Source organism: Mobula birostris, chromosome 2, assembly GCF_030028105.1.
Source record: "Mobula birostris isolate sMobBir1 chromosome 2, sMobBir1.hap1, whole genome shotgun sequence".
Classification (NCBI taxonomy): Eukaryota; Metazoa; Chordata; class Chondrichthyes; order Myliobatiformes; family Myliobatidae; genus Mobula; species Mobula birostris.
Window position 1 is genome coordinate 23,365,868 of NC_092371.1, and position 12,955 is coordinate 23,378,822.

Genomic DNA, 12,955 nt, shown 5'->3' on the forward strand with positions numbered 1-12,955 from the left:
GCACACGCGAAGGAGGAATGATATAGTCCAAATAGTGGGGTGTGGCAAAGAGCTCAATGAGCTGTGAAATCTCACTCCATCTCTGCCCTCATCATCTCGTTAACACTTCCTGCACCAAACCTGCTCAGTAACATTTGCAATGTGCCAAGTCCTTGTGGACATGAATTTTTTTTTAAACAAGATGCAGAATCCAAATGAATGTCAGCTCAGAAACAACAGTTACTGGAGCCTTTTGATGGACCTCTTCATATGATGGGAAGGGTGATAAATTCCCCATTCTTCTTTTATCCGCACACTCTTTCCCAAACAAATTTGTTTCCTAAAACTGACTGGTGTTAAGATGCAGTTACTCAGGTATTAGAGGCCAGTATATTGCCCAAGTGCCAGAAGACAAGAAAACTAAATTTGTTATATGACTATTCCATTGTGGGGGGAATAACTACCTTCCCTTTACACAAACCTACAGATCTAACTGGGTATCAGGAGCAGAATCAGATTTAATATTACCGGCATATGTCGTGAAATTTGTTAACTTCTAAGGCAGACATTACTAAACTCCCTACAAAATTATATATAGAAACAGAGCACCCTTTATGATTCAGCAGCTGTTGTTCTAGATCAGACACTCAGGAAATGTAACGGTAAGTCGTGGAACAGAATACATTAAAACCTGATAATAGGGGCAAAGATGCCACTGGAACGAGAGAAAAAAATACATGAATGCAAACACAAGATTCTGCAGATGCTGGAAACCCAGAGTAACACACATAAAGTGCGGGAGGAACTCAGAAGGTGAGGCAGCGTCTATGGAAAGAGTCAATGACTCAGAAACGAAAGGGAAGAGGGAGAAGCCAAAATCAGGAGGTGGGGGAGAGGGGATGTATAAGCTAGAAGCTGATAGGTGAAGCCACGTGAAGGGGAACGTTGGTGGGTGGGAGGAGGGGCAGGAAGTGAGAAGCTGGAAAGTGATAAATGGAAGAGGTAAAGGGCCGAAGGAGGAATCTGAAAGGAGAGGAGAAAGGGAAGGAGGAGGGGCAGTAAGAGGGAGGTGATAGGCATGTGAGGAGAAGGAATAGAAGGGTGTCAGAGTTGGGAATTGAAAAGAGTGAAGGGGAGCAGCGAGAAATTACTGGAAGTTTAGGAAATTGATGTTCATGCCATCAGGTTGGAGGCTACCAAGACAGAGTAACAGATGTTGTTCCTCCAACCTGAGAGTGGCCTCATCATGGCAGTAGATGAGGCCTCACTTCATGTTAGACGTAGTGCACTGAACTGAACTCTGTAAGAGTGTTGTTTAGACACTGCAGTTAACCTGGAGAAAATGAAATCCTAATTCTGACATGAAGTAGGACACCAACATGGTTAATACACCTGAACCATCAATTAGCAGTCAAACCCTTGTGCAATGCTCAATTGATGACATCTCTGTAATTCACAAATGAATACTTGAGCCAACGTACTTAGTGGGAATATCCATGTTAACAGAATGGAAGTTTCCCCAATAGTACCACTTAATGGGATCATGAAGTTCTTACAAGTTATTTGCTAGATTACTTGTTCTGAATGCTGGTACATGTTTTTGGAGGTTTCATGGAGTTTGTTCGGTTGTACGCTCAGCTATTCATAAAATCACTTCTTTAAATTTGCCCACCACACCTTGCAGTAACAATCCACTTCTCCATCGATCCAAATAGATTGAAGTGCACTACTGGCCTGTGATATTAATCCCCTGCTAACGTATTGCACAAGAAGCATGCAACAATCCTTTACACTAACATAAAATACAAATTACAATATTACCTGGGTCCAATGAACTGTTACTTAGTAATAGCACACTGTGATCTCCAGATCTGTTTTCAGGGTTTAACTAATGCAACCTTCAATCCCCCTTCAAGTTATTCTGCTTGTGCCTTGGAAGATGGAATGGAAGGAATGTCTGATTTTACCTGCTATTTACTAACCGAGAGTAATGGAATCTAAACTGGTTAGCTGCACGAGTTGCAGGTTCAAGTGCGGAATTTGTAGTTACACTCCTAAGGGGTACTTTTGCCCGTGCAATACCGCAAGGCAAGTGAGAGAGAGTCAACAATACATTTTATACACCCAACCTCTAACGTTTTAAATTCCCATAGGATTATGATGCAAGGATGTTACATGTTTTTTTTTTAAGATGCCTGGATCATAAATTAGGGAATTAAACTTAAAATTACTGAATGACAAACACAAACACAAAAGAAATCTAAAGGAACACACCCACACAAACTACTGGAGGAACTCAGCAGGTCAGGCAGCGTCTATAGAGAGGAATGAACAGTCGATGTTTTGGGCCGAGACTCTCTATCAGGACTGAATGGTATTTTCTGTGCACTGGTTGACTTGACTTAAGCACATGGTAAATAATTGATTGTGATCAAATTTAAAATCAAAGCAATTAATAACATGGTTCAAAAGCTAGATCCACAATGTTAAATGGTGTTAGCACAAAAAAGAGAAAATCTGCAGACGCTGGAAATCCAAGCAGCACGTACAAAATGCTGGAAGAGCTCAGCAGGCCAGTCTGCATCTGTGGAAAAGAGTGGACACTCAACGTTTCGGGGCGAGACTCCGATGAAGGGTCTCCGCATGAAGCATCCAAGTATTTACTCTTCCACATACATACTGCCTGACCTGCTGAGCTCCTCCAGCATTTTGTGTGCTGTTAAATGGTGTGAACTGAAAACAGGCCCCAGCAATTTTAATCCTTCAGAACATCCAACAGTATTGTACAGCTACAGAGTGTCCATCTCAGATGTTTTGGGATAGTTTCAGTTGAAGGTAAGGGGTGGGAAGTTCAAGGGGGATATTAGAGGAAGGTTTTTTTACTAAGAGAGTGGTTGGTGCGTGGAATGCACTGCCTGAGTCAGTGGTGGAGGCAGACACACTCGTGAAGTTTAAGAGACTACTAGACAGGTATATGGAGGAATTTAAGGTGGGGGGTTATATGGGAGGCAGGGTTTGAGGGTCAGCACAACATTGAGTGCCGAAGGGCCTGTAACGTGCTGTACTATTCAATGTTCTATGTTCTATGAATTGTGCTTGAGCACTACTGAAGCATCAATGTAAACTCAGGGGGAGGCAGAATTGGGAATAATGCCAATTGTCAGAGCCCTGCATTCCCCAATACAAAGGGAGACCAAGACAATTCACATGTTCCGACATGACACCCACCTTGTGAATGGACAGAGGAAGGGTGTCGGTCTGTCACTAACGAGGCAAATTTTACCACTATTGTTACAGATGAGTGTAAAAAGTCCAGGGGAGTGGGAAGCCTTGACAACCAGTTTATACTTTTCAAAATTATCTGGGTCCAAGGAGGTGAAATCTGGTAATGATAAGCACACAACAGCCCAATTTCATATGTTCCACTCCAAATTTGGGGTGGGGGGGGGGGTCCTTTCCTGACTGGAGACAATACTTGGGAAGGAAGTGAGATCAGGAATGCATCACAAAATCACCCTCCTCTCTTCCGAGGATGCATCAACCTTACTGGGCATGGAGAATAAATAATCCTGAAATTATTCCCACATCTGGTGAACTGAGGGAGCCCAGAAGCACCAGTAAGGCCAGTTACAAACTCTAAAACAGATCCTATCAGTGTACAGTTCTGGGCATTAGGATGAGGAATGATTAAATCCTCAGTGTGCGCAAGGTGATGTGAATAGGGTCATGAAGTGAGAATGAAGAAGGGTTGTTGCCCTTTGAGTAGTGTAGTCAAGGGGAGATTTTAAAGAGTTAGATAGGGGAAATGAAGACATTTACTTCTTTGGCAGAAAGTTACAGGAATCAGAAGACAGATACAAGAAATTTGCCAAAAACAGTGTCGAGATTTCAATTACACATAGACACATCTTGTCAAACTTCAATACCTGGGTCTCCATACCTCTTTCTGCAACTGGATCCTTGAATTACTCATAAGGATGGTTTGGAACCTCATCTCCTCCTCACCGACCATTGACATAGGTGCTCCTTTTGCTCAAATCTCTTGAATACATACAACTGTGTGGCTAAGCCGAGCTCTAATGCTCTATGTATAAATTTACTAATGACATCACTGATATTGGAGGTTGAGGAGGTGGTGTACAGGAGTGAGGTAGGTCATTGAGTGGTGTCGTAACAACAACTTTGCACTCAGTATAAGCAAAGCCGTGGAACTGATTGTGGGCCTTTGAAAGGGGAGTTCAAACAAACACACAACAGTCCTCATTCAAGGGTCTGCGGTGGAAAAGGGTGAGCAGCTTCAAGTTCTTGGGTGTCAACATCTTACAGGATCATTCCTGGGCACAGCACATAGTGCAATAAAGACGACAAATCACATCAAGTTGAAGGAGATTGAGTGCATGGTCAAAGACTCTGACAAACTTCTACAATGCAGTGGGAGCATTTTGACTGTTTGCATCATAGCCTGGTATGGAAACCCTTGATCCTCAAGCATTTTTCCCTCAGGCTGCAATATGAAATTGTGGACTTCTTTCTAAATGACAAAGCCTGAGATATCAGTAAGGGTCTTGTCAACTTTTATTGTGAGAGAACTCCTGTGTACTTATCACTGTCTCCTTTCTTGAAGATGTTATGTTCACATTCTCTAAGGTACCCTCTGGGATGTGGAAGATAAGATTCACATCCAGCCTCAGCAAGACTGGGAGCACTGTATTGTGCCACAACAGTCGTCACCTGCCTACTGATCCAAAGCCACAGCCATTCACTGCCTTGCACCCTTGCCTGGTCAGGTGCTGAGGGAACCTTAGAGTCAGAACACAGGATATATAGATGCAAACGCTAGCAAGTACAAGAGTTCAAGGAAAGGTGAGATGAGATTGTCAATCCCATCATCTCCAGGTCTGTGCCTATCCCTGCCTCCTTGGATACACGTCTTCCCATCTCCATCTCAATGTTTGACAGATACAGAGGCACTCAGTTTCTGGTGCTTGTCAATGTGTCTGGGTTACACACACACACAAACTCAGAGTTGGTTTTTCTCAGTCCGTATCATCTCGGTATTTCTGTCTGCACGTGTCGGACAGATAGACAAAGCCACACAAACAGATTGTACGTGTGTAGGGGCAGTAACTGCACGTGTGGTGCCTCTGGGCACCTCTACATCCAGATACTTCAGAATGGTCCTTGCACACTTCACCAGCAATACAGCCGTGCTTCAGTAGGGAAAGAAAACTGAAGTGAAGGGCAGAAAGCAACTTACTGCTTGGTACGGAAGATGTTAAGTTCCTCAGCTATTTTGATGGGAGTGAAACTATAAAGCAGCAGAGAATAACCTTGCCGTCACAGCTGGGGCTGACAGTTATTTTGACAGAACTGCTCCGCTGAATCGCTCCCTCAGGCCCCCTGCGATTATCTGTTACCCTGTAATTTTGGGTTGCCAAAGGAACTTGAAGGTAAGAGGCCAGAGAGCATCAATCATCCTGGTGGAATTACTGGCAGCTCCATGGATGTTGTAGCCCTGTCCCTCACAAGCATTGCTTCCCAGTCAATAGGAATGCACAGGCAGAAGGAATCCGCAGTTCCAAATGCCCAGATAAATGTTATAATACAAACTTCTTGACAAGATACAGTTCTATATTTATATTGTATTTTTCCCACAAACTAAGTAGTACAAAACCTCCTTGCAGACAATTAATTACTTTTAAAATAGTTACCATTATATTACAGATTGCACAACTGAAAGTTGCGTATAGCAAGCTCCCATTAACAATGAAGTCATGACCAAAAATAATTATTTTGTTGATCTGGTTAAGGGACAAATATTGCCCCAGACACTGGGAAAACAATTTTTTTAATTCCACCCTAAAGCACAGTATGGCTTCTTTTACATCCACCGAAGAAATGAGGTCTCATTTTAATGCTTCCCCCACCCACGACGGTGTAGCAACCCCCCAGTCTTGCATTGGATATCATCTTGTAATATTGTTGCACATTCTCCACACAGGACTTGAACGCACAACCTTTCAATTCAAGTGCTGCCACTGAGTTGTCTGTTCAACAGCCAAGGGCATACTGTGGCCACCCACTTTCTGGCACACACGAACCGGCTCACAACAGCGCGCGCAGGCAGAGGGCCGGCCCCAGAAAGGGCGCCAGGCCATCTTCACCAGCAGGGGGAAAATCCCGCGCGCAGAAAGGGTCTGGGAATATGCATTCCCCACAGCAATCCCGCCCAGGGAGGGCAGGAACAGGAAGGCTTTAAAGCAGGCCGCAAAGTTTGAATAAACCTCTTTCATCGCAACTCTAACTCACCGACTCTGTGTGATTATTCTAGCGCTGTGTGTAGCACACCGCTACAATACCACAATTCAGAATGTTCTTATTCACTAAGCACACAGGCATTTTCCAGGAAGACCCAGATGTTGCTGACTGAGGGGGGTGAAATTCACCAAATGCTATAATCTGCAACTCAGCATTTTCCCCAGCTGGCAGTCACCACCTTCTAAAGAAGAGATTTTATCTAATAATTCTCCGAAGGACTGTGAACTCTGCCACCTTCAATCCTTGGTCTGACCCAAACCCCTTATCCACTTTACCCCATCATTAACCGGCTCCATACTGAGCTGCCTACGGCTTAAACACTAGAATTCCTTCCCCCAAAACCTCTCCACCTCTCTTCCTGCAAAATACTCTTTAAAATCTACCATTATGGCTCGGCTTGTAGCCACTTGTCCCCTATAGCTCAGCTCGTTTTTCCAGTTACACTCTCTTAAAATACTCGAGGTGTTTTAAAAGCTTTATGTAAACACAGAATACTGTTACTCAATATGTGCTAATCCACAACATGCTAACCGTCATTATACTTAGATAATATACATCCCACTCTCCAGAAATGAGCGTCACAAGCAGCTGCACAGTGGGTGGACGGAACACATCCCTTTTCCAAGGCAGAATGGATTGCTAATAACGAGAAGTGGAATTACAGTGCAAGAATATGAAGATACAGATATTTGTTCAACTGCACAGCAGTTTAGTGTAACATAGAGGCTGTAATGAAAGATTCCTGTTTCACTCGCTACCAGATTTGATCTGGCAGAGCCTTCTCACCTTGTTGAAGTCTTCTGAAGTTGCCCTCATTTCCTTCCACGTTTTGTTGAGTAGCTGGATGCAGATGCAGAAGAACTCCTCGAATGCTCGGTCGTGGGTGAAAAACATAGGGTGGTACTCATTGCAGCCTTCATTAGCTACATCCACAAAATAACAACAATCAGACACCAAAATACTTTTAAAACATGTTGTCTGTGCACTGGCTTTATTCAATTACCTGCTCTCAAATAACAAAAGGTCTACAAATTAAATTCGATAAGCATAAAAACGGGTGTGAGAACTCAAGGTATTTGACTTGATTCACGCTGTCTGCTCACAATGAGCTTCGGGTCTTGCCAGTGCTCAACATTGTTTCTTGTTATTGTGCCTCACGAGGGAACACGATTGTGCAGGTGATCGCACTAATTCAAGCCATCCTGCACTGTTCTAGGCTCAAGTGTGCAGAGGTGGCTGGAGAAGGTGGTGGAGGCTACCACAGAGGACACAGTCGTCCGGCACCAGACCGGAAGCCCCAGTGGTGGCGGAGAGGAAAACCGATCTACTTGCTCCCAGCGGTTGTCGAGTTGGCATAAAGCATTGGGAAGCACAGCCATGATAGTTAAAGCCAGGGGTCAAATGCAAGAACCTGGATCCAGTGTCACAGGAATGACACTAACCTCAATAACCTCATGGTGGAGGATTACAAATACCTGGGGATACGAATTGACAATAAACTGGACTGGTCAAAGAACACTAAGGCTGTCTACAAGAAGGGTCAGAGCCGTCTCTATTTCCTGAGGAGACCGAGGTCCTTTAACATCTGACGCTGAGGATGGTCTACGAGTCTGTGGTGGCCAGTGCGATCATGTTTGCTGTTGCGTGCTGGGGCAGCAGGCTGAGGGTAGCAGACACCAACAGAATCAACAAACTCATTCGTAAGGCCAGTGATGTTGTGGGAATGGAACTGGACTCTCTGACGGTGGTGTCTGAAAAGAGGATACTGTCCAAGTTGCATGCCATCTTGGACAATGTCTCTCATCCACTACATAATGTACTGGTTGGGCACAGGAGTACATTCAGCCAGAGACTTATTCCACCGAGATGCAACACAGAGCGTCATAGGAAGTCATTCCTGCCTGTGGCCATCAAACTTTACAACTCCTCCCTTGGAGGGTCAGACACCCTGAGCCAATAGGCTGGTCCTGGACTTATTTCCTGGCATAATTTACATATTACTATTTAACTATTTATGGTTTTATTACTATTTAATTATTTATGGTGCAACTATAATGAAAACCAATTTCCCCCGGGATCAATAAAGTATGACTATGACGCGGTCAAGACCAAGCTGCATTATCAGACACGTGCCTACTCAATCTGCTGTTCCTAACACTCGCCTAGTCACCGTCTCCACGAATGAAGGAACAAACCAAATGTTGCCTCACGTGGCCTTTCACTTTCCTCGAACAGTAACAGTTGCTGCAAGCCTTTCAGCAAATTTCACTATAAGCAATTCAACCAGAAACAAAGCACCTCTCTGGAAATACACTGACATGCTGGTCAAGGTGGAACAGAACTCCTCCTCGTGACTCCCTATCCCTTCATTTTTAAATCTCGTGGTTTTAGCTGAGTAGGCATGCAGCTCCCTACTCTCCCCACTCCCCCCCTTCACAACTAACCTGGCTGCTTCCTTCATTTGGGGCACCCAACAACTCTAATCCACTCAGACATTAGAAGAACAAGAGGAGGGAATGACTCACAGTCACTTGCCTGAACAGCCTCAGCATGAAACCAGACGGTGACATTAACTTAGATGAGAGTTGGGATCTGTAAGAAGTGAATCATGAGGCACAACTATCCTGAGCCAGAAAGAGGACAAGACAGTTTTGGTAACAGCTCTCTCGAGGGATGAGCACAAGTGCAAGTTTTGTTGTGGCAGACCCGGATAAAGATGTCAATGCACGGCTGGTACGGAGATTCAGTATGCAATGTCAAAGAGAATCGAGCAAGCTCAAGTACCAGTCTTTGCAAGACTTTGGGCAGAGCTTAACAGATCCCATTTTCTAGCTTGGAAGCAGCGGTCAACCTCTCCCGTTAACACATGTTGATCCAACCATCAGTCAGCATCTGATAGATGGTATCTTACCTTCTGTTGGTGAAGCAGTGAAAGTTCAAGTTTCTATAGCAAACAGAGCTTGACTGATATTGGATAGCAGTGCTCCAGGGGCTCGGAGGTAGTCACAGCACTCCAGCTATCTGTCTATAGACTATAATAACTATGCAGTGCCCCAGAGAATGGCTGTGGCTCGGTGGAAACTACAGCCCCTTCTCAGGATGAAAGCATTTTAGATACTATCACTGCCTCCCTCTCAGTGTCTTTGCTGTTTGCATTAGCCAAAATCACTTATGCAGAGTAGAACCAGTTGTATGCCAGACAAAGTAAGACCAGAGATGCTCCAGTCTGTCCTCCAGGGCATTCAATAACTCCCCAGTAGCTTTGGGACAGCCACTGGGAAGGATAACTAGGACAGACAAAAGGCATGCACAATGAGTTTTAAGAGAATGCATATGAGGAATTGGTTAATATTTATATAATATTAGGATTTCTTTTATTTGTAAAATGTTTTGGAATATTACCTTATGTTGCCTTTAATTTTGGGATTGTAAGTAAACATATTTTGATGCATCAGGGAAGGACTGTTATATAGGGGATTAGTAAATGAGGGACTGGAAGTGAATTTGGTGGAACAAAGCTGGATGATTGGTTCGGGACAGCCTGACCCAGGACTAGGAATCTATGTTTCCTCCCTCCTTTTCTTATATAGCCAATTACTCACCTCTTCTCTGGCAGCAAAAGCAGAGCCCTCATAAATGAGGTTGTGACTTGTGCTGCACCCACAGATCTTTGGAGCTATCCTGCTGAGACTTCCATGGCTTACCTGGGTGGTCCAGGTATCAGAATCATACAGTCAGAGAACTGTATAGTACAGAAATAGGCCCTTCAGCCCACTATGTACATGCTGGCCTCTTCTGCCCATCTACACTATTCCCATTCACCTAAATTAGGACTGTATCCTCCCAACTCTTTTACTGTTTGTGCACCAATCCATTTACTGAGTGTATGTTGTACAGATGCGTGAGAAATGAGTACCAGAGCTAAGAATAATGCATCAGCTAATAATGGATGAAATGCAGACAGTGAGCTGTGGTTTGGAAGAGTGTGGAGCAACAGGATGTACACTTACTAAGTTTGTTTCTACGCATTTTATTTCTCATATTTGTTCATATTTCATACATAAACCAGCTGCCTTCTGAGGACGTAGAATTCTTTAGAGTGTTAATGTAATGCCCCAAGGCAATTTGTGTGCAAGCAGTGGTACCCTAACAAGGAGGAGGCCTGCCATGCTCTCAGTACTGCAAGCTCACATCATCGGCTGATCTCTGGCAGGTGGAGTCTGATGAGGAAATTGCAGACGCTTCATGTGGAACTATAACTACATCCTATCATGTGTCCCATCAAGTTCGGGATTCCATGACTCTGCCTAGTGGAACGCGAATATACACCAATTCCTCTGGGGAATCTGCTCACTAAAGCCACACCAGACAGACTAGTTATAGGAATATTCACTTGAATGGAGAGGAAGAGCTGCAAAGGAGAAAGGTAACTATTCAGTATTTTTTGCTGAAAGAATAGTTTTTATGTTAATTTTTTATCAAGTACATTTTAATTTTTTTAATAACTCAACCTTTTTTCTCTCTTTAGACTGCTTCATCTGCTGAATGTTTTTATTTTTAAATATTGTAATATTTTCATGTTAAAAATTTGAAATATCCAGTAATTTAAAAAAAATTCTGATTAATTTAATTAATTATAATTTAATTTAACAGATAGATTCATCTTTAAGCTCATTCATGGCTTTACTCCTAAACCATTGAAAACATTTTCCGTTCTCTGCTTTTAGTAATATGCCATTCAGCTCACTGAAATTTCTATCTCGATTGTCTTTGCCTTTCTCCTGTGAAACCAAAGCTTTTCAACTTTACCTTTACCTGTGTACAGTATGTGGCTCATGGACTATTTTCCACAGGCTCTGGGCTGCATTTATTGCCCCTATGGACGGGCAGCACAGTGAACACCTCATAGCTCCAGTGACTTGGGTTTGATGCAAACCTCTGGCACTAGAGAGTGGAGACTGCAGACTTTCGCTGCGTCTGTGTGGCTTTCCTTTGAGTGCTCCGATTTCCTTGCACATCCCAAAGCTGGTAGGTTAATTAACTATTGTAAAAGTTAGCCTTTTGCGCAGGAGCAGCGAAATGAATCAGGATTGATGCACAGGGGAGAGAGCAAGTTACAGAGGTAGAGGCAAATAAGGAGGGAAAAAGGGACTGATAAGACTGCTGTCCCAGGAAACATCAACCCAAAAGCCTGAATAGCCTTTTTTATGAGATTACAATGATGAGACAAGGCAGGAGGGGGTAAACCTTCTTAAAACTGGTAATCTAATGTTGCTTTTAAGAAGAATGTCCCAGGATTGTGACCATGCAAAACACTCAGTTCAGATTTTCTTCTGGTGTTAAGGACACTGCATACGTACAGGCCTCTTGCTGGGACTGCACTACGGTCTACCATTTCAAAGTCTGTCGAATCCGAGTTAACACTTACGTAGCTCTCCCACCTGCAGGATTTCACACATCATCTTGGTTAGCTCAATGCTGCTGCGTCCAAAAGGACACTCATGTTTGTCCTCCCGACTGCTGTTTTCCAGGACAATCTGCAACCAGACGTTTTGTACAGTGAGCAGAGCATGAAAAGTGTAGCGAACGCTATGGGTCAAGTCCTCCGAACAAACGCTGAATTAATTTCAAGATGAAGTTGACCCTGCTCATCTTGAAGATCTCCAGGATTGAGAGTTATCATTGATACGACCAAGTCTGACACAAGTACATCAGAAATAAGAGTAGGCCAGTCGATTCCCCAGAATAACTTCACAGCTGATCTCCTACCCTAGGTCCCTGTCCCAGTGCTAGCCCCTTATCTCACACGGTTCCCTTCATATTGAAAAATCTACTGGGCTCATACTTCAAAACACTCAGCAATTGAACCTCCACTGCCCTCTGGGGAAGAATATTACAAACATTCACCATACTCAGAGTCGGGAGATTTATTTCAGATTCAGTTCTGTGTGGCTGACATCTCTCTGGTCCTAAACCTCTCAGCCAGGAAAAACGTCATCTATGTATCCACCCTGTAGAGCTCTGAAAGAACTTTGGTTGATTTAATGTCCGATTGTCTGATTGACGCTATTTGTAAGATTAGTCAAACTGAATGGTAGAAGGTGAACTAGAACTTTTATTTATCATATTTTAGAATCCTCAGTTACACACTGTGCAGCAAATCAGCATGCAGTGTTATATTTGACTAGCTTTTATTAGCTCACTTTTAAATCAAACTGTCTTGATTTTACAGAAAATTTCAAAGAACATTAAACATTATCTTTTGATAATGAGAAAAGAATGGATTTTTTGTACTTCACTCATTCAATGATGCCAGCAAATATATCTGTTGATTTATGCACTGCACTATGTGAGAAACTTGTGAAACGAAAGACTGAATATCTATTTTCAATGCCAATTGTTGGAAAAGGGGTAAATGGTAGCCAGGATGTTACTAGTCCCTTCTGCCTCTATTTTGATTAGTGACATGGGATCTTTTACAGGGCATCCTTGGTGACATCTCACCTCCAACAGCACTGCGCTCTCTGTATTTCTTCAATCCATTATCCTAGGTTCATCATCATCTCACTGGAGTGAGAACTCAACTCTTGACCAGTGACTTGGAGATTACAGCAACAGAGCATCAACCCGGGCTGACACAAGCTCATTGGTGAACTTG

General features: G+C 43.4%; 1 protein-coding gene across 7 annotated transcripts in view; it reads right to left on the reverse strand.

The window, feature by feature from the left end:
- LOC140185265 (engulfment and cell motility protein 2) overlaps window positions 1–12,955 on the reverse strand; it is a 228,658-nt gene that overhangs the window by 32,115 nt on the left and 183,588 nt on the right. For all 7 annotated transcript variants that reach the window (XM_072238668.1, XM_072238665.1, XM_072238660.1 and 4 more), the window contains 2 exons: window positions 11,726–11,834; window positions 7,084–7,220 (listed from right to left, as the gene is read on the reverse strand). In XM_072238668.1, coding sequence (XP_072094769.1) covers window positions 7,084–7,220; window positions 11,726–11,834 — 246 coding nt within the window. The remainder of the gene's footprint in view (window positions 1–7,083; window positions 7,221–11,725; window positions 11,835–12,955) is intronic.